Raw genomic sequence first — 26,853 nt, 5'->3', positions numbered from 1 at the left:
AGATGATGTTGTAGAATGCTTTTTGTGACAGATTCCTGGAACAATATATGGTGGAACTGAATGGAGGAAGAAAGCTTTTTTAAATGTAATGCTGTATACTGAGGCAGATTTAATTACTATTGTTGTGATAAATGATCTTATTGGGGAAAAAAAAGATTATTGAAGTCCATGTTAAGTTTAAAGAGACATATTCAACCTCAAAATATTCATAAGGTTAAATAAAGCCAATTACATTGGTAAGAAGAGACAGTTGGCTAAATTCTATTGTGTAATAGACTAAAAGGTATGACAGTAAACAAACTATAGAAAATTATTGAAGGAGTCATTCAAAAAGAACTGTAAGACCACAACAAAAAGGAACAGGAGTAGGCCATTCACCCTCTTGAGCCTGTTGCATCATTCAGTAGGATCAAGGCTGATCCCCATTCCTCATGTCCATGTTCCTATCCTTTCCCCACACCCTTTGATTCCCCTACTGATCAATAATGTATCTATCTCTGTGTTAGACACAAGAGCTCTGCCCCCACAGTTTTCTGTGGCAAGAAGTTCCAAAGACACTCAAACCTCCAAAGAAATTCCTCTTCATCTTAATCTTAAATTGGTGCCTCTATTCTGAGAGAATCCTGTCTGGCCCTGGACTGTCTCATGAGAGGAAATCTCCTCTCAGCATTTACCTCATCAAGGCCCTTAAGACTCCTATATGAGATTGCCTCTCATTCTTCTATACTCCTGTGAGTAGAGTCCAAACCTATTTGACATTAGTTCATAAGACCAGGGATCATCCTAGTGAACCTTCTTTGAACTGCCTGCAGTAATGGAGTAAAAATGTTCATAGTACTCCAGATGTGGTCTCACCAGCAACTTGTAAATTTGCAGTAAGATTCTCCTACTCATACTCCAAACTCCTTGAAATAAGGGCTGAAAATGTGTTGCTGGAAAAGCGCAGCAGGTCAGGCAGCATCCAAGGAACAGGAGAATCGACGTTTCGGGCATAGGCCCTTCTTCAGGCTTATGCCCAAAACATCGATTCTCCTGTTCCTTGGATGCTGCCTGACCTGCTGCGCTTTTCCAGCAACACATTTTCAGCTCTGATCTCCAACATCTGCAGACCTCACTTTCTCCTTAAAATAAGGGCCAACATTCTATTAGCTTTCCTGTTTAACAGCTGCATCTGCATGCTAGTTTTCTGTGTTTCACATAAAAGTGCTTCCAATTCCCTTCGGGTTGCAGCTTTCTGCAGTTTTTCTGTATTTAAATAATAGTCTGTTCTTTTGTTCTCCCTTCCAAAATGAACAACTCAATTGTTTTTCCACATTGTACTCTAATTGTTAACTTTTTGCCATCTTACTTAGCAATGCCTATCTGTAAACTATTTTTATTCTTTGCACAACTTGCCTTTCCAATTATTTTTGTTCTCTGCAAATTTGACTCCAATATATTCACTTCCTTCCTGCAAGTCATTGATATATATTGTAAACTGTTGCAGTCCCATCACTGATTCCTGTGGAATGCCACTGGTCACAGGTTGCCAGCCTGAAAAAGAGCTCCTTATCCCCACTCATAGTTTCCAGCCCATAGGAATTGTCTATCCATGTCGATATATTATCTCTAACAACATAGATTTTTATCTTATGACTTAACCTGTTACAATGTATCTCATCAAACACCTTCTGTAAGTTCATTTTGGTCCCTCTCTATCTACTTGGGTTGAGACTTACTATAGAAACTCCAATAAATTAGTCAGACACGATTTCCTGTTTATGGAAATATCTTCTTTAACAATTGATTCCATTGGTGACTCAATTTCTGCCTCTTTCCCATCTTTGAAAGTAGTGCAGTTTTCCAATTTTCTGGTACGTCTCAAGGATCCAACGATTTTTGCAAAATCACAGCTAGTTACTACCACTATCTCTTTAGCTAACTCCTTTTAGATCCAAGCCACCAGGGCCAGAGGATGTATTTGCCTTTAGCTCTATTAGTTGCTTAATTCTACTTCTTTACTGATACTGATGATACTTAATTTCTCTCCTGTATTCTTGAGCATTAATGGAACGCTTGAAGTATCTTCCATCATAAAAATGTTCAGCTAAAATATACTTCCTCAAAAACAAATGCTCATAGAACAGTTCAACATAGTACAGGCCCTTCAGCCCTCGATGTTGTACCAACCTCTTATCTTACTTTAAGATCAAAGTAACGTACATGCTCTATCATCCATGTGCCTATCCAAGAGTCACTTAAATGTCCCGAATGTATCTGACTCTATTACCACTGCTGGCATCTCAACATGAGTCCTGGTGCCTATATGAAGGAAATATATTGAATTGGTATGGAGCTCTAAGAGAGAGAGTGGAGGTGAGGGCCAAAGGTTGGCATGTGTTGGCATTAAGATGTCATGCAGGTTATAAAAGCAACTTGGGATGGCTTGAGGATCATAGATTAGCACTAAGGGGATAAGGAACCATGGATAATGATTGGAGGAGCACAGATTGACAAGGAGAAACACTAAGGGTGAGAGAGTGTAGACGTAATATTAGTATTAGGTTGTGAGGGTTTGAGAGTTGGTTGGGCAGACCTTTGCCAAATCCAACCTCTACATCACCAGCTGTGTTACCTTCTTTGAACTCTGTGAATGATACCAAATCCAACCATCTGGGACATTATTCCCATTGAGTAAGGTTAATAGAGCTGGGGATTTTCCTACATCTGAGGTCTTGATTTGGGAGCAAATATTCTCAGAAGCCAATATTTAGGATTAAGATTTTAATTTAAATTAAATTCACTTTTGTCTGAAGAGAAACCAACATTGACAGGAAGTGGTTCTAAATGAAATAGTAATTTGGAACTTGTAAGGACACAAAAATAAAAATCAGGAATGCCCTGGTTGGTTAATGTGCTGCCTCAGCTGCTCTTTTCCAGTTGCTTTCCATATCTTTGATTCTCTGAAAGCAAAGATTTGTCCATTTCAACCTTAAATTCACACTATGACAAAACCTTCACCAATCCATGATTTGGAGATGCCGGTGTTGGACTGGGGTGTACAAAGTTAAAAATCACACAACACCAGGTTATAGTCCAACAGGTTTAATTGGAAGCACACTAGCTTTCGGAGCGACGCTCCTTCATCAGGTGATAGTGGAAGGCTCGATCGTAACACAGAATTTATAGTAAAAATTTACAGTGTGATGTAACTGAAATTATACATTGAAAAATTGATTGTCTGTTAAGCCTTTCATTTGTTAGAATACAGTGATAGTTTCACTTCTCTCATGTGTAAATCACAAAACCTTTTTTTTAAAGTTGCATTCCCGGGTTAGCTGTTAACAATGGTGATAGCGAGACAACATGTTGAAGGTGTTAGCCCCCTGTGTTCTCTGTCTATGCCATGATGTTTAGATTGATTCTAATCTAAAAAGTGAGATAACAGAGTTCTACATGAATGCATGCAGTTTTTGAGCAAAATACAATGTAATTCTGCAAGTACAAATTCACCCCACAAAATATATGTTTGCATGTGGGTCTTTATCTGTGTGTGTGTGTGTCTGTCTGGGGTGGGGGTTGTGAGTGTGAGAAAGTGTGTGTGTGTATAGTGAGTGCAGAGTGTCTTTAGTCTGTGAGGGGGTGCATGTGTGAGTGTGGGAGTGTGTGTGTCTATAAGGGTGTGTGTGGGTGTCTGTGTGCGCGTCTGTGTGTACCTGTGTCCGTGTGTATGTGAGAGTGTGTGTGTGTGTGTGTGTATAGGAATATCTGTGTGTGTGTGTGTGTGTGTAATGCAATAGTGATCGCCTGTAATGTTTAACCGTTAACATATTGTCTAGCTATCACCATTGTTAACAGCTAACCCGGGAATGCAACTTTAACAAAAAGATTTTGTGATTTACACATGAAAGAAGTAAAACTATCACTGTATTCTAACAGATGAAAGGCTTAACAGACAATCAATTTTCCAATGTATAATTTCAGTTACATCACACTGTAAATTTTTGCTATAAATTCTGTTACGATCAAGCCCTCCACTATCACCTGATGAAGGACCGTCGCTCCAAAAGCTAGTGTGCTTCTAATTAAACCTGTTGGACTATAACCTGGTGTTGTGTGATTTTTAACTTTATACCAATCCAAGTATTTACAACTCTGAGTGAAGAAATATTTCCTCATTCCGTCCTATGTTATTGACCATCTAATCTGAGACTGTACCTCCCTGTTCCAGATTCCCCAATCAGCAGAAACAGCCTCTCAGTGATTACCAAATCAGAGTACCTCAGTATCTTGCATGTTTAAATCAGATCACTTTCCAGATGGTATAAGCCCAACTTACTCAACCCTTGCTTATGGAGGACCACTCATGTTCCTCTGGCGGTAGCAATTACCTAACTTGCTCACAGACATAAAATATTTATTCAATCACATTGCTGTGAGTCTGGAGTCAGATGGAAGCCAGGTTAGGTAGGGATGGCAGTTTCTTCCCTAAAGGACATCAGTGAACCATATGGGTTTTTCTAACAATTGAAAATGGCACCAAGGTCACCATTAGACGTGTGATTCCAGATTCTTTATTGAATTCAAATTCCTCCATTTTCCATGATGGGATTGAAATCTGGGTCTCTGGATTAATAGTCTAGTGACAACAGGTTTATGTCATCAGATTGAGTAAAATAGCAACCACTATTTTTTCCCAGTTTGACCATTCCAATGAATTTATCTGCTTTTTATGCACATTAATTTCTACTTTGAAAATCCGAAAAGGCAAATTTTGTCATGTGTAGGTGAACCCTACGCAACAAAATAACTCTAATACCCTTTTTCTGAAAGGCTGAAAGCTCACAGGAAATGTATTGGATATAACACAAATAAAAACTGAATCTGTTTGAAGGCAACTGCACTTTAACATTTGTATACAGTGCATGACATCAAAGGACAACTGCTCCTTTCTCTTCTCTCCCCTTGTCTTGTGTAAAAATGATTGGGGCTGGGTTTGAGGTGGTATCTCCCAAAAATAGGACTATCATGCCATTTTAACGATGGAACTCCTGCATCTTTGTGAAGATTTAGGCTTTCGTGCTCACTTGATTGCTTTAAATTAAACAACAAGGAACAGTTTTCTTCCTCACAGCATCAGTAACTATTCCATTTTGCAATCTGCTTTATATTAGCTTAATAGCTTGACCAGTTATTTTTCTTAAATATCAATAAAGTTGTGGATTTCCAGGTTACTGAGCTAATTTACATTTTTGAAAGAAAATGCAATTAACGCTTTTTTGTAATCTGGTAGCTGAATATTGCTGATTTTCAAAATCTGTAATTTTATTGCTGATTTAATGACCTATTATTATCTCTTTCTTTAGAAAGTACAAGTGTAACAACTCCAACAACAACTCCAACTACCACAACAACAACCACAACAACAACCACACCAACCACTACACCAACCACTACACCAACCACTACACCAACCACTACACCAACCACTACACCAACCACTACACCAACCACTACATCAACCACTACACCAACCACTACACCAACCACTACACCAACCACTACACCAACCACTACACCAACCACTACACCAACCACTACACCAACCACTACACCAACCACTACACCAACCACTACACCAACCACTACACCAACCACTACACCAACCACCACACCAACCACCACACCAACCACCACACCAACCACCACAACCACACCAACCACCACACCAACAACAACTCCAACCTCTACACCAACCACCACAACAACCACACTAACCACCACACCAACAACGACAATAACTTCAACAACTCCAACCACAACAGCCACACCAACCACCACACCAACAACAACCTCAACCACCACACCAACCACAACCACCACACCAACCACAACCACCATACCAACCACCACCATACCAACCACACCAACCACAACCACCACACCAACAACTCCAACCACCACACCAACAACGACAACAACTCCAACCACCACACCAACTACCACACCAACTTCAACCACCACACCAACAACAACTCCAATCACCACACCAACCACCACACCAACAACAACTCCAACCTCTACACCAACCACAACAACCACACTAACCACCACTCCAACCACTACACCAACCACCACACCAACAACAATAACTTCAACAACTCCAACCACAACAGCCACACCAACCACCACACCAACAACAACCTCAACCACCACACCAACCACAACCACCATACCAACCACCACACCAACCACAACCACCACACCAACGACAACAACTCCAACCACCACACCAACTACCACACCAACAACAACTTCAACCACCACGCCAACAACTCCAACAACATGTAAGTATTGAGCAATGGGCAGTGAATTGGTGATGGCGGCAGTGGTGGATAGGGTTAGGGAGTGTACAGCTATGAAGGGTTGGAGCCTGGGTTGATAACAATATAGACCTTTCTTCATGAACTTTCTGCCTCCTATTTTCTGTGCAAAAATAATATCAAATGTACCTTGACTGGCTTTCTTCTGCTCCATTGCAAATGGAAAAAATTGAATCATGGTTAGCTATCACTTCAACAGTTTTCAATCTAAAATAATATTTGAGCTCTCTTTTCCATATTGAATAGACCTACAACTTGAAACAGACATGCTATTTGGCACTAGCTATTTGGTTGGCTTGGAGAGGGTAGCAAGATTTCAAGCCCAAGTTTGAGGTCATAATTGTCCTATTAAAGGCCAATGTTATTCCAGCAATAATGGGATAGCGATTTCAAAGGATCGCTCGTCATGCTCATGATGGTAAAATAAAATTTGGAGATTGTAATTTATCAACCAATAATATGTGAAAGAGCACCGGAAAATGGTGGACAGGAGCACATTAGGAATATGCATAGCGCCAGGCAATGCACTACATAGAGGACTTGTAGATCCTGTCCAGATATCCCATGAGAAGAGAGTCATAGAGATCTACAGCACAGAAAAAAGGCTCTTCTGCCCATCGGATCTATGCCAGTCCAAAACAGCCATGTAACTATTCTAATTCCATTTCCCAGCACTTGGCACATAGTATTGTAAGGAGGACTGCAGATGCTATTGATCAGAGTCGAGAATGTGGCACTGGAAAAGCACAACAGATCAGACAGTATCCAAGGAGCAGGAGAATTGATGTTTCAGGCAAAAGCCCTTCTTCAAGATTCTCCTGCTCCTCGGATGCTGCCTGACCTGCTGTGCTTTTCCAGCGCCACATTCTCAACATAGTCTTGTATGTCTTGGCATTCTAGTGCACGTTTACACATTCCTGAAATGTTATGGGGATTTCTGCCTCTACCACCCTTGCAGGCAGTGAGTTTCAGATTCATGCCATGGTTGGAATGAAAAAGGGTTTTCTCAAATCTCTTCTAAACCTTCACCCCCTGACCTTAATACTAAGCCCCCTGGTCATTGTCCCCCAACAACAGGATTGCTTTTTCCTGTCTAATCTATCTATGGCCATTATAGTTTTCTACATCTCAATCTTCTCTGTTCTCAAGAAAACAACCCTTCTGTCCAACCTTTCTTCATAACTGAAACTTTACAGCCCAGGCAACATCCTGGTAAATCTCCTCTGCACCCTAAGCAGTGCAATCACATACCTCCTGTAATATGGATTCCGGAACTGCACATAATATGCTAGCTGGGGCCTAACCAATATAGTTCCAGGTTAACCACCATACCTTTACACTCCGTGTCTTGACCAATAATTATACCAAATGCATTTGGAACACTTTATTCACTGTCCTGATACCTTAGGGAATGGTGAACATGCACACCAAGTGATCCTAGCTACTTCCCAGGGTCCTACTGATTAACATGTATTCCTTATTTGTTCTGCCCAAATGCATCACCTTACATGTTTCCAAATGATGGTACATTTAGAGAATCAAACATATTATGTTGCCAATGTTGAAGAGTTTGAGTTATAGGGAGAGGCTGAATCAGCTGGAGCTGTTCTCCCTGGAGCGTCGGAGGCAGAGGGGTGATCTGATAGAGGTTTATAAAATCATGAGGGACATGTTTAAGTTCAGTAGACAAGGTCTTTTCCCTGGTGTGGGGGAGTCCAGAGCCAGAAGGCATAGATTTAGGGTGAGAGGGGAAAAATTTAAAAGGGAGCTAGGGGGTACTTTTTAATGTAGAGAGTGTACGTATATGGAATGAGCTGCCAGAGGAAGTGGTGGAGGCTGGTATAATTACAACATTTAAAAGGCATCTGGATGTGTATATGAATAGGAAGGGTTTAGAGGGATATGGGCCAAGTGCTGGCAAATGAGACTAGATTAAGTTAGGATATCTGGTAAGCATGGACAAGTTGGACTGAGAGGTCTGTTTCTGTGCTGTACATCTCTATGACTCCATATCAGGTACACTATTAAAATTATTGTGTTTGGATGTCAAGTTTAAAGAAGGAATTGTTATATTGAGCAATAGAACTCCATTATTATATTCTAAATAAAAAATCTGAGCTGCATTTGGACAATAATGATAATAATCAGGCTAAATGATTAACTTCAGTAATTAGCTTTAAAATTTCATAACCATTTTTGAAGACATGTTAAAGACTGAAAGAACTGCAGATGCTGTAAATCAGAAACAAAAACAGAAGTTGCTGAAAAAGCTCAGCAGGTCAGGCAGCATCTGTGAAGAGAAATCAAGGTAAACATTTTGGATCAAATGACCCTTCCTCAGAACCATCCCCTCCCCCAACTCCACCTCCTGTCAGTATTCATCAGCCCTCCTAACTTTCCACTCTTCAATGCTGAACATTTTGTACTCAGCAAGGATCTCAGCTTTATCCTTCTGCATCCTCACTTTAATAAATTTCAGGTCTGACATGACATTAAGAGCTTCTTCTATCGTCCTCACGTCCAGGTGCATTTCTTTGGACAAGAGTCCTCTCCCTGCCCAATAGACGCCTTCACGCACCTTCAACATTCTCCCTTCACCTGGACCCCTCCTCTGGCCTTTTCCCTGCACTTGGTCTGTTCATTGAGGATTGTCAACGTGATATTAGTCAACTCAGTTTCTCTGCCCCCTCACCCCAATCCAACCTATCTCCCTCCAAACTGACTGCACTCCGTGTGCTTAGATCCAATCCTGACTTTGTTATTCTGTTTGCTGAGTAGGATAGTGCTCTTGTCATATGGTAAATAGATTTGTACATTGCAGAGGTTGAGTGCCAGCTCTCAGATACTTCCTCCTATCTCCCCCGAACCATGATCCCATCATTCAACATCAGGCCATTGTATCAATTACAGTCATCTGGCGTTTCACACCTCACTACCTCCCAGCTGATAGTACCCAGTCCTGCACAGCTTATTTCTACCCCTGTTTGGAGACATGTTGTTGACAATGACACACAAAATTAAGTATATTGTTGATTTGGAGGTGCTGGTGTTGGATTGGGGTAGACAAAGTTAAAAATCACACAACAACAGATTATAGTTCAACAGGTTTATTTGGAAGCACTAGCTTTCAAAGCACCTGATTAAAAAGCAGCACTTCGAAAGCTAGTGCCTCCAAATAAATCTGTTGGACTATAACCTGGTATATTGTTGATGTGATCATTCGGTTAACAAGTCATCATTTTCAGGATGTACAACTACAACCAACCCATTTATGTTAGTGAATTATCTTGAACATAGTGCTATCAGATCAGTACAAGTGAAGGAATTAATTTTAACAGTGTAAAGCTTTGCTTCAAAGGGGAGAGATATTCAGAGTTTTATTATTGAAATTGCATTAGTTTGTACACTGATAAGTTTGTACACAAAATAGAACCTAGGCTGCCACCTCTTTGTAGGAAGAGCGAGCTCTGCACTAAACAGACATGCTATCTTTCAAACATGGTATTAAATCAAAACCCACTCAATGCCTCAAGGGGAGTGTAAAAGATTTTAATGAACTATTCAAAGAGAGCAGAGAGTTTTTTTTTTAAACATCTTGACCAACATTAATGCCCCACCACTCATTTCCCAATAATTAAAATAGACTAACTAGCTATTTATTTTATCTCTGTGGATCTTATGGTGTCAATTGTGATGGTTTCTTTCTTAGACTACAGGGATGATTACATTTGAAAAATAACTTCATTTCTTGTAATGCATCGTGGGATGACTTAAGGTCCTTAAAAACACAATAAAATGTAATTCCATCTCCTTCTACTTATAAACATTTATGTATGCTGATACATTCTCTCTTTATTTTGCAGTGGAGCCTTGTCAAGGTTATTGGTCAGAATGGAAAAATATGAATACACCAAATATATCCCGCAGAGGAGACCAAGAATCACCAGAGAACCTATGTCGTTCTAATGAATCATTTGACAATATTCAGTGTGAACGTGTTAATGCCTCTGGCTCTTCAACAACAGCTGACAATGTAACATGTAATCTGCAAGGACTGAAGTGCACCCCACCACTTTCTGAAAATGGTTTCATGTGTCATGACTACAGAATTCGAGTATGTTGTATAATCACCAGCTCTTCAACAACTACTCCCACCACCACTTCTACAACCACCTCGACAATCACCTTTACAACCACCTCGACAACCACCTCGACAACCACCTCGACAACCACCCCGACAACCACCCCGACAACCACCCCGACAACCACCCCGACAACCACCCCGACAACCACCCCGACAACCACCCCGACAACCACCCCAACAACCACCCCAACAACCACCCCAACAACCACCCCAACAACCACCCCAACAACCACCCCAACAACCACCCCAACAACCACCCCAACAACCACCCCAACAACCACCCCAACAACCACCCCAACAACCACCCCAACAACCACCCCGACAACCACACCAACAACCACACCAACAACTACACCAACAACTACACCAACAACCACCCCGACAACCACCCCGACAACCACCCCGACAACCACCCCGACAACCACCCCGACAACCACCCCGACAACCACCCCGACAACCACCCCGACAACCACCCCGACAACCACACCAACAACCACACCAACAACTACACCAACAACCACCCCAACAACCACCCCAACAACTACACGAACAACCACCTCCACAACCACCCCGACAACCACCCCAACAACTACACAAACAACCACCTCCACAGCCACCTTTACAACCACCTCGACAACCACCCCAACAACTACACCAATAACCACCTCGACAACCACCCCAACAACTACACCAACAACCACCCCGACAACCACACCAACAACCACCTCGACAACCACCCCAACTACACCAATAACCACCTCGACAACCACCCCAACAACTACACCAACAACCACCCCGACAACCACCCCAACAACTACACCAACTACACCAACAACCACCCCAACAACTACACGAACAACCACCTCCACAGCCACCTCGACAACCACCCCAACAACTACACCAATAACCACCTCGACAACCACCCCAACAACTACACCAATAACCACCTCGACAACCACCCCAACAACTACACCAATAACCACCTCGACAACCACCCCAACAACTACCCCAACAACTACCCCAACAACTACACAAACAACCACCTCCACAGCCACCTCGACAACCACCCCAACAACTACACCAATAACCACCTCGACAACCACCCCAACAACCACCCCAACAACCACCCCAACAACCACCTCGATAACCACCTCGACAACCACCCCAACAACTACACCAACAACCACCTCGATAACCACCTCGACAACCACACCAACAACCACCTCGACAACCACCCCAACAACTACACGAACAACCACCTCCACAGCCACCTCGACAACCACCCCAATAACTACACCAACAACCACCTCGACAACCACCCCAATAACTACACCGACAACCACCCCGACAACCACCCCGACAACCACCCCGACAACCACCCCAACAACCACACTAACAACCACCTCGATAACCACCTCGACAACCACCCCAACAACCACCCCAACAACTACACGAACAACCACCTCCACAGCCACCTCGACAACTACCCCAATAACTACACCAACAACCACCCCGACAATCACCCCGACAACTACACCAACAACCACCTCTACGACCACCTCAGCAACTACACCGACAACCACCTTAACGACCAGCCGGACGATCACCCCAACGACAACCCCGACAACCACCCCGACGACCCCTCCAACGACCACCTCTACAACCACAGTGACAACGACCTTAACAACTAGCTCCACAACTACATGTCCTTGCAACATTAACGAAACTAAACAGGTAAGATTTTGCTCGACAATGCACGTGATAATTTAGAATGCATAATGTTCTGCACAAATGAACTTTACAATTTTGATTCATGAATAGGTAGATAGGGTAAAAGAGAATCAAAAGAGATTCTGTAAGTACATGAAAGAGTAACTAGGGAGAGAATAGGGCCTCTTGAAGCTCAACAAGGTCATCTATATGCGGCACCATAAGAGATGGGTAAGGTCCTAAGTGAATATTTCTCATCAGTACTTACATTGAGAAAGGCATGGATGCTAGGGAACTTGGGGAGAGAGTCTACATTACAGAAGAGGACTGCTGAAGTCTTAAAACACATTAAGGTAGATACGTCCCTTGGATCTGTGTGAACATAATTGCCATTCTCGATCCTTTTGTATGCTCCCTCTCTCCCATTAAATCTATGCCCTTTAGTTTTCGACTCCCCCACTGTGGGGAAAAGCTGCTGGCCATCTACATTATCTATACTTGTCATGATTTTATTGACCTCTATAAAAACAGGGGAAAATGTGAGAGAGAAAGATAGAGAGAGAGAGAGAGGCTTCCACTTCTTCAAATATCCATTCCCTTTTCTTTGCATTCTGCTGCTTTGCAAATGACTATTGATATAGCTCATTAAATTAAAACAGAACTGCACAGCCACTGGGATGTTCTGCGCACACAGGTTGACTTGCTAATTCATTGCTTCTGTTTTCAGAAGCTGGTGCCATGCACAGACTTCAGAGGGTCATACAAGACAAAAGTAATTAGAGGGAACATTGACTTCATTCGGTTACACCTCTCTGCATTAGGACATTTTCTTCACCCTTTGAACGATAAACCTGAGTTTAGTCCAAATATTTACTGTCCACTTGCACAATACAAAGGTTCCAGGATGTGCTTGTGCATTCAATATACTATTATGATGGAATCCTAGATCAGGTGTACCCGAGAACTCTGTGGGAAGCTAGAGAAGTGATTGCTCGGCCTCTTGCTGAGATATTTATATCATCGATAGTCACAGGTGAGGTGCTGGAAGACTGGAGGTTGGCTAACGTGGTGTCACTGTTTAAGAAGGGCGATAAAGACAAGCCAGGGAACTATAGACCAGTGAGCCTGACAGCAGTGGTGGGCAAGTTGTTGGAGGAATCCTGAGGGACAGGATGTACATGTATTTGGAAAGGCAAGGACTGATTAGGGATAGTCAACATGGCTTTGAGCGTGGGAAATCATGTCTCACAAACTTGATAGAGTTCTTTGATGAAGTAACAAAGAAGATTGATGAGGATAGAGCAGTAGATGTGATCTATATGGACTTCAGTAAGGTGTTCGACAGGGTTCCCCATGGGAGACTGATTAGCAAGGTTAGATCTCATGGAATACAGGGACAACTAGCCATTTGGATGCAGAACTGGCTCAAAGGTAGAAGACAGAGGGTGATGGTGGAGGGTTGTTTTTCAGACTGGAGGCCTGTGACCAGTGGAGTGCCACAAGGATCGGTGCTGGGCCCTCTACTTTTTGTCATTTACATAAATGATTTGGATGTGAGCATAAGAGGTACAGTTAGTAAGTTTGCAGATGACACCAAAATTGGAGGTGTAGTGGACAGCGAAGAGGGTTACCTCAGATTACAACAGGATCGTGACCAGATGGGCCCTTGGGCTGAGAAGTGGCAGATGGAGTTTAATTTAGATAAATGCGAGGTGCTGCAGTTTGGGAAAGCAAATCTTAGCAGGACTTATACACTTAATGGTAAGGTCCTAGGGAGTGTTGCTGAACAAAGAGACCTTGGAGTGCAGGTTCACGGCTCCTTGAAAGTGGAGTCGCAGGTAGATAGGAAAGTGAAGAAGGCGGCATTTGGTATGCTTTCCTTTATTGGTCAGAGTATTGAGTACAGGAGATGGAAAGTCATGTTGTGGGTGTACAGGACATTGGTTAGGCCACTGTTGGAATATTGCGTGCAATTCTGGTCTCCTTCCTATCAGAAGGATGTTGTGAAACTTGAAAGGGTTCAGAAAAGATTTACAAGGATATTGCTAGGGTTGGAGGATTTGAGCTACAGGGAGAGGCTGAACAGGCTGGGGCTGTTTTCCCTGGAACATTGGAGGCTGAGGGGTGACCTTATAGAGGTTTACAAAATTATGATGGGCCTGGATAGGATAAATAGACAAAGTCTTTTCCCTGGGGTCGGGGAGTCCAAAACTAGAGGGCATAGGTTTAGGGTGAGAGGGGAAAGATAAAAGAGACCTAAGGGGTAACTGTTTCACGCAGAGGGTGGTACGTGTATGGAATGAGCTGCCAGAGGATGTGGTGGAGGCTGGTACAATTGCAACATTTAAGAGACATTTGGATGGGTATATGAATAGGAAGGGTTTGGAGGGATATGTGCCAGATGCTGGCAGGTGGGACTAGGTTGGGTTGGGATATCTGGTCAGCATGGACAGGTTGGACTGAAGGGTCTGTTTCCATGCTGTACATCTCTATGACTCTATGATGCTAATACATGACAGTTGCAGATGGGTTATAAACTCTCAGATGTCGAGGTAACATTAATTTAAAAACGATCTGTGCCTTGTGGGTACCTTTCTCCCAAACTCAATGAACTTAAGCTTGTAAAGAAGCCAATTTAATCAGACCTCTTTGAATTAACAAATGCTGTGCGTCTATCATGAAATAGTTATTATTGCATCTCACATACACACAGATTAGAAATAAGAGGTGAGGTCAAAACATTAAAAGTCAAAAGACATTATAGGGATGAGTCTCTGAATTCTTCACGAAGGCTGGATAGCTGAACATTGCAGGCAATGTAATAGAAGTTACTGGTAACATTGATATTGGCACCTGAACCATGTTTTCTATTCTTCATTTTAAAGGCTGATTCAAATTTCTCTGGCCTGATTATTTTTTAATGCAAATGCCACAATGTATTTTTTTTTAACGAACAAATTTAAGACAATATTAGATGAATATTCTTCCTTAATCCAGTAAGCTACATTGTTCACGTGCACCTATGGTCCAACCTCCTCACTGACCTATCACAATTACCTCCCACCTGCATCTACCTCTCACAATCCCATCTACTTTCCCACCAGCCCCACTCCTCATTCCTGCTGAAGGGCTTATGCCTGAAACATCCTCGGATGCTGCCCGATCTGTTGTGCTTTTCTAGCGCCACAAATTTTGACTCTGACTCTCCAACATCTGCAGTCCTCACTTCCTCCTTTGGCTCAAGTTATTGCATTTACATGACTGACTGTTTCATCACAGTGTTAGGTGAAGTTTGGTTTGGTAAAGGGCCTCCTTCAACCTGTAATATATCGAGCTTCTTTGTCACACTTCCTGTGACAGCACAACCGAGTACATGAATCGACAGGAATAAAGCAATCCACATGCTTACCAATCAAATGAACTCTTACCTATATTGTCAATTCAGTTGACAAGGTTCTGGGCTCAGGGCACTCCAGGGCCTAAGCTCAAAACTCAAGATCAACTTGCAGTTCAGTATTGCATTGTTAGAAGTGTTATCTTTTGGATAAGATGTGAAATTGACACCCCATCTGTCTGCTTAAGTGAATGTAAAAGATTGTGTAGTGCAATTTAAAGAACAGTAATGACATTATTTCTGATGCCCTGGCCAATAGTTATCCCTCATTTAACAGCACTAAAAAACTTCTCTGGTCATGAATTCAGTGTTTGTGAGAGTTATGCATGTTCAAATTAATTGTTGCAACACCGAAATCCCCACATGGACTAGACTTCAAAAGTGTTTAATTGTTTGGAAACTTCTGCTGATCACAAAATGCCTTGAATAATTGCAAATCTTTTTTCTTTCTTATACCAGTGCACTGGAACATGGAAAGAAAACTGTACTATTAAAAGATGTGATCAAGGAAAAATTGTCATTGAAAAAGACTGCAAACAGGAGAAGCCGACATGTCCTGATCATTTAAAGCCCATTGAAGTAATAAATGAATGTGGCTGCGTGTCTTGGGAATGTGGATGTTAGTATCACTTGCCTGATCTTGTTACTGTGCTATTAGAATTTCTGAATGCCATTAATGTCAGAGTCATAGAGATGTACAGACCCTTCAGTTCAACCCGTCCATGCCGACCAGGTATCCCAACCCAATCTAGTCCCACCTGCCAGCATCCGGCCCATATCCTTCCAAACCCTTCCTATTCATATGCCCATCCAAATGTCTCTTAAATGTTGCAATTGTATCAGCCTCCACCACATCCTTTAGCAGCTGATTCCATACACGTACCACCCTCTGCGTGAAAAAGTTGCCCCTTAGGTCTCTTTTATATCTTTCCCCTCTCACCCTAAACCTATGCCCTCTAGTTCTGGACTCCCCGACCCCAGGGAAAAGACTTTGTCTATTTATATCCAGGCCCATCATAATTTTGTAAACCTCTATAAGGTCACCCCTCAGCCTCCGATGTTCCAGGGAAAACAGCCCCAGCCTGTTCGGCCTCTCCCTGTAGCTCAAATCCTCCAACCCTGGCAACATCCTTGTAAATCTTTTCTGAACTCTTTCAAGTTTCACAACATCCTTCTGATAGGAAGGAGACCAGAATTGCATGCAATATTCCTACAGTGGCCTAACCAATGTCCTGTACAGCCACAACATGATTTTCCAACTCCTGTACTCAATACTCTGACCAATAACTGCTCTACCATCATCAATCTTCTTTGTTACTTCATCAAACAACTCTATCAAGTTTGTCAGACATGAGTTCCCACAAAGCCTTGTTGACTATCCCGAATCAATCCTTGCCTTTCCAAATACATGTATTTCCTGTTCCTCAGGATTCTCTCCAACAACTTGCCCACCACCGAGGTCAGGCTCACTGGTCTATAGTTCCCTGGCTTGTCCTTACCACTATTCTTAAACAGTGGCACCACGTTTGCCAACCTCCAGTCTTCCGGCACCTCACCTGTGACTATCGATGATACAAATATCTCAGCAAGGGGCCGAGCAATCACTTCTCTAGCTTCCCACAGAGTTCTTGGGTACACCTGATCAGGTCCTGGGTATTTATCCACCTTTAACCGTTTCAAGACATCCAGCACTTCCTCCTCTGTAATCTGGACATTTGCAAGATGTCACCATCTATTTCCCTACAGTCTATATCTTCCATATCCTTTTCCACAGTAAATACTGATGCACAATATTCATTTAGTATCTCCCCCATTTTCTGTGGCTCCACACAAAGGCTGCTTGCTGATCTTTGAGGGGCCCTATTCTCTCCCGAGTTACCCTTTTGTCCTTAATGTATTTGTAAAACCCTTTGGATTCTCCTTAATTCTATTTGCCAAAGCTATCTCATGTCCCCATTTTGCCCTCCTGATTTTCCTCTTAAGTATACTTTCTTTATACTCTTCTAAGGATTCACTCGATGTATCCTGTCTGTACCTTGCATATGCTTCCTTCTTTTTCCTAACCAAACCCTCAATTTCTTTAGTCATCCAGCATTCCCTATACCTACCAGCTTTCCCTTTCAGCCTGACAGGAATATACTTTCTCTGGATTCTTGTTATCTCATTTCTGAAGGCGTCCCATTTTCCAGCCGTCCATTACCTGCGAACATCTTCCTCCAATCAGCTTTCGAAAGTTCTTGCCTAATACCGTCAAAATTGGCCTTTCTCCAATTTAGAACTTCAACTTTTAGATCTGGTCTATCCTTTTCCATCACTATTTTAAAATGAATAGACTTATGGTCACTGGCCCCAAAATGCTCCCCCACTGACAACTCAGTCACCTGCCCTGCCTTATTTCCCAAGAGTAGGTCAAGTTTTGCACCTTCTCTAGTAGGTACATCCACATACTGAATCAGAAAATTGTCTTGTACACACTTAAGAAATTTCTCTTCATCTAAACCTTTAACAGTATGGCAGTTCCAGTTGATGTTTGGAAAGTTAAAATCCCCTACCATAACCACTCTATTATTCTTACAGATAGCTGAGATCTCCTTACAAGTTTGTTTCTCAATTTCCCTCTGACTATTGGGAGGTCTATAATACAATCCCAACAAGGTGATCATCCTTTTCTTATTTCTCAGTTTCACCCAAATAACCTCCCAGGATGTATTTCCGGGAATATCCTCCCTCAGTACAGCTGTAATGCTATCCCTTATCAAAAATGCCACTCCCCCTCCTTTTTTGCCTCCCTTTCTATCCTTCCTGTAGCATTTGTATCCTGGAACATTCAGCTGACAGTCCTGCACATCCCTGAGCCATGTTTCCGTAATTGCTAGTATATCCCAGTCCCATGTTCCTAACCATGCCCTGAGTTCATCTGCCTTCCCTGTTAGGCCCCTTGCATTGAAATAAATGCAGTTTAATTTATTAGTCCTACCTTGTCCCTGCCTGCCCTGACTTTTTGACTCACTTCTGTTCTCAGCTGTAACCGTCTCAGATCGATCTCTTTCCTTACTACCCCCCCCCCACCTTGCTAGTTTAAATCCTCCCAAGCAGTTCTAGCAAATTTCCCTGCCAGTATATTAGTCCCCTTCCAATTTAGGTACAATCCGTCCTTCTTGTACAGGTCATTTCTACCCCAAAAGAGATTCCAATGATCGAAAAATGTGAATCCTTCTCCCATACACCAGCTCCTCAGCCATGCATTCATCTGCTCTATCCTCCTATTTCTGCCCTCACTAGCTCGTAGCACTGGGAGTAATCCAGATATTACTACCCTTGAGGACCTCCGTTTTAAATTTCTGCCTAACTCTCTGTAATCTCTTCTTCAGAATCTCAACCTCTTCCCTTCCAATGTCTTTGGTTCCAATGTGGACAATGACCTCCTGCTGGCCCCTCTACCCCATGAGAACATTCTGCAACCTCTCTGAGACATCCTTGATCCTGGCACCAGGGAAACAACACACCATTCTGCTTTTTCTCTGCTGGCCACAGAAACGTCTATCTGTACCTCTGACTACATAATCCCCTAACACAATTGATCTCTTGGAAGCCGATGTACCCCTCGTTGCATTAGAGCCAGTCTCAATACCAGAAACTTGGCTGTTTGTGCTACGTTCCCCTGAGAATCCATCACCCCCTACATTTCCAAAACAGCATACCTGATTGAAATGTGTATATCCACAAAAGACTCCTGATCTAGCTGCCTACCTCTCTTACCCTTCCTGGTGTTAACCCATCTATGTGACTGTATCTGAGACTTCCCCCCCTTTCTATAACTGCCATCCATCACATACTGTTGCTGTTGCAAATTCCTCATCGCTTCTATTTGCCTCTCCAACTGATCTACTTGACCTGATAAGATTTGCATCCAACAGCATTTATGGCAGATATAATTCACAGTAACCCTTAAACTCTCTTTAAACTCCCACATCTGACAAGAAGTACATATCACTGCAAAGGCCATTTTTGCTCCTTCACAATCTACAGACCCAGAAAATAACACCGTCTTATTCCTCTACAAACACTGCCCCAGGTTAAATTAATAGCTATGGCTTATATTTTAAATTTAATCAAGAGACTTATCCCAAAAACATATAATTAAGAAAGAATCCACTGTACCCACTACTGCAGCTTTTTTATTGGACAGACTTAAAACAACAATTAACTTATCTGATTCTGTGCTGTGAACTTCGCCCAACAGTTCCTCCAAGATTAGTTGTGAATTTCACTGTTTGTTAATTTTCCCAGATGCACTCCGATGTCCAGCGATACACGAATTCAAACAGTAAAGGCGGTAACTGTGCAGGTTTTCTCTCTCTCTCTCTCTCTCCTGCACTGTCCTCACCATGTGCTTCCTTTGTCTGCCCTTCTCCCTTTTAAACTGCTGTTGTTTTGACTTTTTTCACTCCTTTATGTTTCCCTTCACAAAAAAAAACTTGCAAACAATATTTTGCTTACATTTCAGGTGAATGTAGAGTATGGGGTGATCCACACTATATGTCCTTCAATGGGCTGTATTATAATTTCTATGAAAACTGCACATATATTCTAGTGGAAGAACAAAATCCAATATACAATTTCACAGTTCTAGTGGATAATTACTTCTGCTTTCCATCGATCCCATTTTCCTGCCCAAAAGGACTGATTATTTTTCATAGAGGGAAGAAGATCACTATTTCTACTAATCACAACTTTGTGGTAAGTGGTCTGTCTTTTTTTTAAGTATTTCTATTCAACGTGTGGTATTCTCAATTCAATTGGTCAATTAACTAGTTCCATAAATCAATGTAACATTCAAAGGGTGGGAACAGATTTACTCCAAATACATAAAAACCACAGACTCATCAGGTAAAAGAATAACCCCTTCAGCACATCAATTCTGTATCACTAAATCTAAATTGAATTTACATTAGTGCCACTTTCCAGCACTAGGCCCATAGCTTTGAATCTTATGACACTTCAACTGCTCATCCACATAGCTTTTAAAGATTTTGAAGTTACCCACCTCAACTATGGTCTCAGGCAGTTTATTATATAGCTCTGACCACTCTCTGGGTGACTTGTTTTTCTCAACTCCCTTCTGAACCTCTAGTCTTTCACCTTAAAATTATGTCCCCTTGTTATTGACTCTTCGAATAAGGGCAACAGCTATTTTCTATTCACCCTTGTCCATGTCCCTCAGACTCTTATATACCTCTATCAGGTCCCCCTTCAGCCTTCTTTGTTCAACATTGTACGGTGATAATTAAATTGTGCAGCTGCTGATCTGTGTTGTACCAACTAAACTGATGGAGCACTCCAATTGGATCCCATGGGCCTGACATTCAATTGGGGCTTGGGAGCCCCATGTCAGGAAAACATCAGGGCTCTGTTCTTGCAACAGGTGGGAAATAGCCATCCACTGTCTTTTTCAAAGGAAATGGTCAATTAACAGCCAAAGGGTATACTGGGGTCCAATCAAAGATGACAGATGATCTCCTGACATTGCAGGGGTAATAGGGAGCCTCTCAAGCATTAAGATAGTTACAACTTGCTGAGGTGGGCATGCGAGAGAAAGAGAGAGAGGGGGAGAGAGAGACAGAGGATAAATATGGCTTCTGGCCACTTTTGGAATAGTCAAGAATAAAATAATCAAGAACTACTAGAATGTTAGGGAGACCACTTCTGAGGGATGGAAGGAGGTTGGTGTATGATCGCAGATGTGATAGTATTTCCTTATTGACATTGGGAGGAGTGTTGGGGTGGGGTGGGTGGGGTGGAGTGGGGCATGTTGGGATAGCATGGTAGTGGGGATATGGTTTAAATATCTGTAAGAGCTGTCACCCGACCTGCCAATGAAATGCCACCCCTGTCCCCTGGCAAAGTTTCAACCATTGCAGGGAGACATCCTGAACAGGAGAAAATTTCACTTCATGCTGTCAAGCTATAATGTCTTTCGTAATAGATTCTGATTTTTGATTTATCGGTTAGCCGTTTGCTCAGCAGCGGATAGTTATTTTGGCCAGGACCCTGTCTGCTTGAACATCGCACTAGTGTGGGATTGTGCCAGGAAATTGGCACATCAGTCGATGGCTGAAAATTCCAGACCTGACTGCCTCCAGACCTTCTTGAAAGTCCGGCCCAACTTTTCTGGAACAGGGATGGGGATATCACTGTCTTGTGATCACTAAAGGAGTGAAAGGATAATAAATCTCACATAATTAACAATAAAAAACAGAAATAATGAAAATCCTATTCTCATGAAAAATTCTTTGGCCTAAACCTTTGGGCAAGATTTTCTCAAATCTGGTAAAGTCCCAGCATTGGCTGGAACTGCATCAGCAATACATTCAGCTGGTTAGTCCACAGGATGTCCCCTATGCATTCCACCCGCACCCCACATTTTACAGTCAGAAGTTTAGTACAAGTACATAGTTGCTGCTTGGTCTGCCGCAGAGTTCAGGATGGTTGCATGTCTCTGAGAGCTACCAGCCTAATCCAGAACCTCAACAATGTCAACTCCAGAAAAAATGGCCAGCGATGATGAAGGGAGAATCCCAGGAGCCTGCAGCCAGAATGGTGATGAAATCTTCAAATAAAATTATAGTTCTACTTGCAAAGCTGGAGGAGATGCAGCCGAAGAAAATGCTAGAGCCTTGAGGACTGGCATCCCAGATGGTGCCCTCTTTGACTAAAAAAGCCAACCCTTCCAGCTGCCTCCATTTAGTCAGCGTCTCACTGATACTGGCAAGGTTGGGGGAGGGGGTGTTCGATCTGTTAGCAGCAAAATGCAAACAACTTGCTAAATTGTTCTCTCGAGTGGAGAAGCCTATCTAATGTGGTTTCCACTGAATGGCAGGCTTTGGTCAAGAGGCCAATCTATCATTGCTCTTTGCAATTTTACCGGAAAATCCATCTTCTTGCTGCCTTCTTTTGAGGCTGTTTTAAACACTTTCCTTTAACTCTAAGCTTCTCCACACAAGTGATGCCTGACCTTCTAAGCATTTCCAGAATTTTCAAATGTTGCTGTGGATCTCCAGCATCCGTAAAATTTTGCTATTGTTCTAGTTAACAGTGAACAAATTCACTTCCAAGGCTTATTAGGTTGGTTGCTCTTTTGAGCACTGATGATTTCAATAAATTTGTACTTTTAATTCTACAGCTGAGGGTTAATGAAAAGCCAGAAAGAATTCCCTACACATCAGACGAAATCACGATAGAAATTCGAAATTTGAAGAATGTGCGTCTTTATTTCAATGATATTAAAACAACTATTATAGCTGCTCAGAATTACTTTAAAATCATCGTGCCTGCAAAGATTTTCTACAACAATACCCAAGGACAGTGTGGTATGTGGTTTTACCTATTCATGTTATATTACTTTCCATGTTTTTGTTTCATTGCCGAGCTAAAGATTCTGGTGATTTTAAATTTGCCATTGCAATTGCAACAAAAGTCTTATGCTTTTTCTCCTGATCTCCTTTAGGCTCTTGCTCAAATAGTATAGCAGATGACTGTATGCGACCAAATGGGGTAATTGAGCCAACTGATTGTTGCCATAAAACTGCACTTGATTGGAAGTTTGAAGACCCCAGAAAACCATATTGCCAATCAGCTCCTCAAGGGGTATCATGTGAACCACCTACAACCACCACACCTTGCACTTCCAAGTCGATTTGTGATGTTATTCCAGACATGTATGTAAAAGTGTTACATTTATATTTAATTTCTTTCAAAATTAAGTTTAAAAGTCTATGAGCTGCATTTTCATTCTGGAGTCATGAGCCTGAGAGTGAATGTGTATCCAGGTGGTGGTTTTGTTTTGTGTCAGTGAATGACCTGTTTTCTAAGGTCAATTTGTGGCCAAGGACTTTGCTTGCCAACCAACTAAGGGTGGCATGAGGACTCACAAAGTATGAGGGGCAATAAGACACTCTCCAGCACTGCAAGATCGATGCTGACATTGTGAATGTTGTGATGTACACCAAGAGACCAATGCTTACACTGTGTAAGGTGGGTGTTGTTGATGCAAATAGGAGAGTGGGCACCTTAAGTTCAAAGAACCTTCGGAAGATTTACACTCACAACCTAGTTCTGTAACTGAGTGCTTTGATCAGGGAGCAGTACACACAGAAAGAACAACAGGAAGTTTAGAGACAAAACTATCTGTGATTGCGTATACAATAATTTGACATGCATTCTGTAAGTTTTTCTTTCAAACCCAAATTCTGTGAGTGTGTACTCGGGATGCTTGTTAATTTGAGTCAAAGAGTGTGGTGCTGGAAGATCAAAGCCAGTCAGGCAGCATCCAAGGAGCAGGAGAGTCGACTCAGGAAGGGCTGATGAAGAGCTTACGATCAAAGTGGCAACTCTCTGCTCCTCAGATGCTGCCTGACCAGCTGTGTTTTTCCAGCACCATACTCTTTGATTCTGATCTCCAGGAACTGCAGACCTCACTTTCTCCATGCTTATTTATTCGTTTGAGACATTTCCCATTCAGGCAGTAGGAGATGGTCTGTAACAGTGATAAAACTCAGGAAATGTTTACTAAGTAATAAAGATGAAGCTAGGCAGCAACTTTATAGGCCAAAGGTGGGTTGGCCTATAAACAAAAAAAACAGCAGACAACATTGAGCTGTCATTTTTTCCGTGTAGGCTTTTACTACTGTAGTCTGCAACATGATCTGGAGTTGGCCAAAGAGCTGGCTACGCTAGACATGACAGAATACAATGAGATAGAATTAATAGATAATTTCATGGTAAGGGCACCCATAGATTTCACCAACTATAATATTATTATATATATCATTATGAATTTTAGAATCAGTTTGAGAAAGAGAGAAGTGCGTCCAAGACTATCCATCAAAATTTTAAATACAGCAAATTATAATCTGGTGCAGGTAAATTGGCAAATTAGCTAACACCTTAAGAGTTTAAGAAATAGGAACAGGAGTAGACCCTTCGGTCCCTTGATCCTGCTTCACCATTAAATAGGATCATATATGATAAGTCAATAGAGATGCCGTGGCAGAATTCATGGGGATATCTCAGAATACACAGAATAGATACAATGCAAGAATAAGAACAATTCCAATCCTCCATCTGTAGTTAACTCAATACATTAAAGAGAACGTTCAATTAACAGAGACGTAATTATGCAAAAACAGTTGGTAGCTCGGTGATTGTACAGAATATACAAAAAAAGCAAAATATAACCAAAAGGAAGATATGAATAAATGGGGGCCGTTCAGCCCATCAGGTTGAATTGATGATCCAAGCAGCATCCCACCCTGACCCCGTAACCCCACATGGAATGTACAAACTCCATATGGGCAATCGCCCAAGACTGGAGTCAAGCCTTGTTTCTGTGAGGCAACAGTGCTAAGCAGTGTGTCGTCAAGCTGCCCCAAACAGAGTATGAGAAAAAGCTGACCAGAAACATCAAAACACACTGTGAGCACTTTCATAAATATTGAAAGATGAAAATAATTAACAAAGTGAGTGTTGTTCCTATAGAAAGTGACACTGCAGAATTAACAATGGAAAGTAAGGAAACAACAGATATTTTGCATTAGTCTTCCCTGTAGAGAAAATAAGCAATATCCCCAAATCAGAGAAAAATGAGAGAATGGAAGAGAGGGGAGAACTTGGGAAAAATTGCTAGAGAATTGCTACTGAGCAAATTGTCAGCGCTGGGAGCTGATAAGTGCTGGGTTCCTGATGGACTTCGTCCTAGGGTTCTAAAAGAAGTGCCAAATATGAGAGTTGATGCATTGATTTTAATTTCAATTTTCCAAAATTCCCTTGATTTGAGGACCATCCCATAGATTGGAAGATAGTGAATGCAATTCCTTTATTCATGAAATAAAGAGACAGAAAAACGTAAACTACAGGCTGGTTAGTTTAACATAGAAGCCAATGTTAAGAAAATTATATCTGATCTCTTAGAAAAATCCATTTGTTTGGTTTTGTAATCAGCATGGTTTTGGAAAGGAACATCATGTTTGATCAATATATTGGAGCTAAATCGAATCGCTATAGTGTGGAAACAGGCCCTTAAACCAACATGTCCACACTGACTCTCCAAAGAGTAACTGTACATCTTTGGACTGTGGGAGGAAACCGGAAACACACAGACACAGGGAGAATGTGCAAACTCCACACAGATAGTCACCTGAGGCTAGAATTGAACCCAGGACCCTGGTGCTGTGAGGCAACCATGCTAACCACTGTGCCGCCCCCATTGAAGAAATAACACATCTGTGAATAAAGAGGAAATAAAGTACAAACTGAGTCTGAGTCAGTCACATGGTGCTTAAGTCTTTTACATTGACCACAATTAAACAGAATAAAGTTATATTAGGCTAACCAAGTAGTACATAATCCCTAGACTGTTACTTTCAATCTCACAATGTCCATTGTGGGGAAAATACTTCGTTTAAATCATTTTCCACCATTTACTCATTATTAAACACAGATATGATGCCAAAAACAAACTGCTATATTAACCTTCATAATAGCCCAAGCACTTCAAAATTTGATTTGATACACTGTCACTAGATGGAGCCTAGTCAAGTAGAATTTCACAAGACACTGTCATTTCGGTATTTGCTTTGTTTATAGTACCGGTACTTTAGCATTTATGCTGTTTCATATATAACTTTTAAATCAAAATAAATTATCTTATTTATATGAATATGGGCATTTAGGCATGTACACTATTTCAATCTCAATGCTTTAAACCTGTTTTTCTGATGAGAAGAATCCTGAAGTACCCAATTGTACAGTGATTCTATTAGATTTTCTGATTTATTTTTACTTTATAAGACACTTCAGCTAGGAATGCACATATTGCACACTTTCTAAGTTTCAACCTGTACATTGGCTTTTCTGAGCAGAAAATGTGTGCAGAGACTAGCTTAGGTTTTAATGGGGAAGGCTCGCACATTTCAGTTAAAGTTGCTTCATTTCATGTTACAAATTTCAAGAGTATTATCATCATTTTAAGTGATGAGTTTCTACATATTGTAAGTTCCAACTGCACATTTATCTGTAAAACATTTACAAAAAGATAGATTTTGACCAGAAGTCAAAATATACTCAAGGATTCTTTGAGATTTTACCAGGAAATTTTACATATTGATTTTCAGAACTCCGTGCATAAAGCTTTCACATAGGAACCAAACTGTTCTTGAACCTCTAAGTTTTAATCTTGCTCTATG

At 41.7% G+C, this 26,853-nt stretch overlaps 1 protein-coding gene across 3 annotated transcripts in view; it reads left to right on the top strand.

Annotated features, from left to right (window-relative positions):
- The window catches only part of LOC122561450 (uncharacterized), a 108,326-nt gene that overhangs the window by 59,835 nt on the left and 21,638 nt on the right, over positions 1–26,853 (top strand). For 2 of the 3 annotated variants that reach the window (XM_087999606.1, XM_087999605.1), the window contains exons 32-37: positions 5,346–6,326; positions 10,226–12,240; positions 16,070–16,229; positions 20,118–20,350; positions 22,794–22,980; positions 23,118–23,328. In XM_087999606.1, the coding sequence (XP_087855732.1) occupies positions 5,346–6,326; positions 10,226–12,240; positions 16,070–16,229; positions 20,118–20,350; positions 22,794–22,980; positions 23,118–23,328 (3,787 nt within the window). The remainder of the gene's footprint in view (positions 1–5,345; positions 6,327–10,225; positions 12,241–16,069; positions 16,230–20,117; positions 20,351–22,793; positions 22,981–23,117; positions 23,329–26,853) is intronic. The other variant, XM_087999607.1, reaches the window with a different exon arrangement.

The sequence above is a fragment of the Chiloscyllium plagiosum genome, unplaced genomic scaffold (assembly GCF_037043375.1).
Source record: "Chiloscyllium plagiosum isolate Xiang-an unplaced genomic scaffold, Cpla_swu_hap1 HiC_scaffold_23, whole genome shotgun sequence".
Lineage (NCBI taxonomy): Eukaryota > Metazoa > Chordata > Chondrichthyes > Orectolobiformes > Hemiscylliidae > Chiloscyllium > Chiloscyllium plagiosum.
Note: the sequence above shows the minus strand (reverse complement) of the source record. Positions and strands in the feature narration are given on the sequence as shown.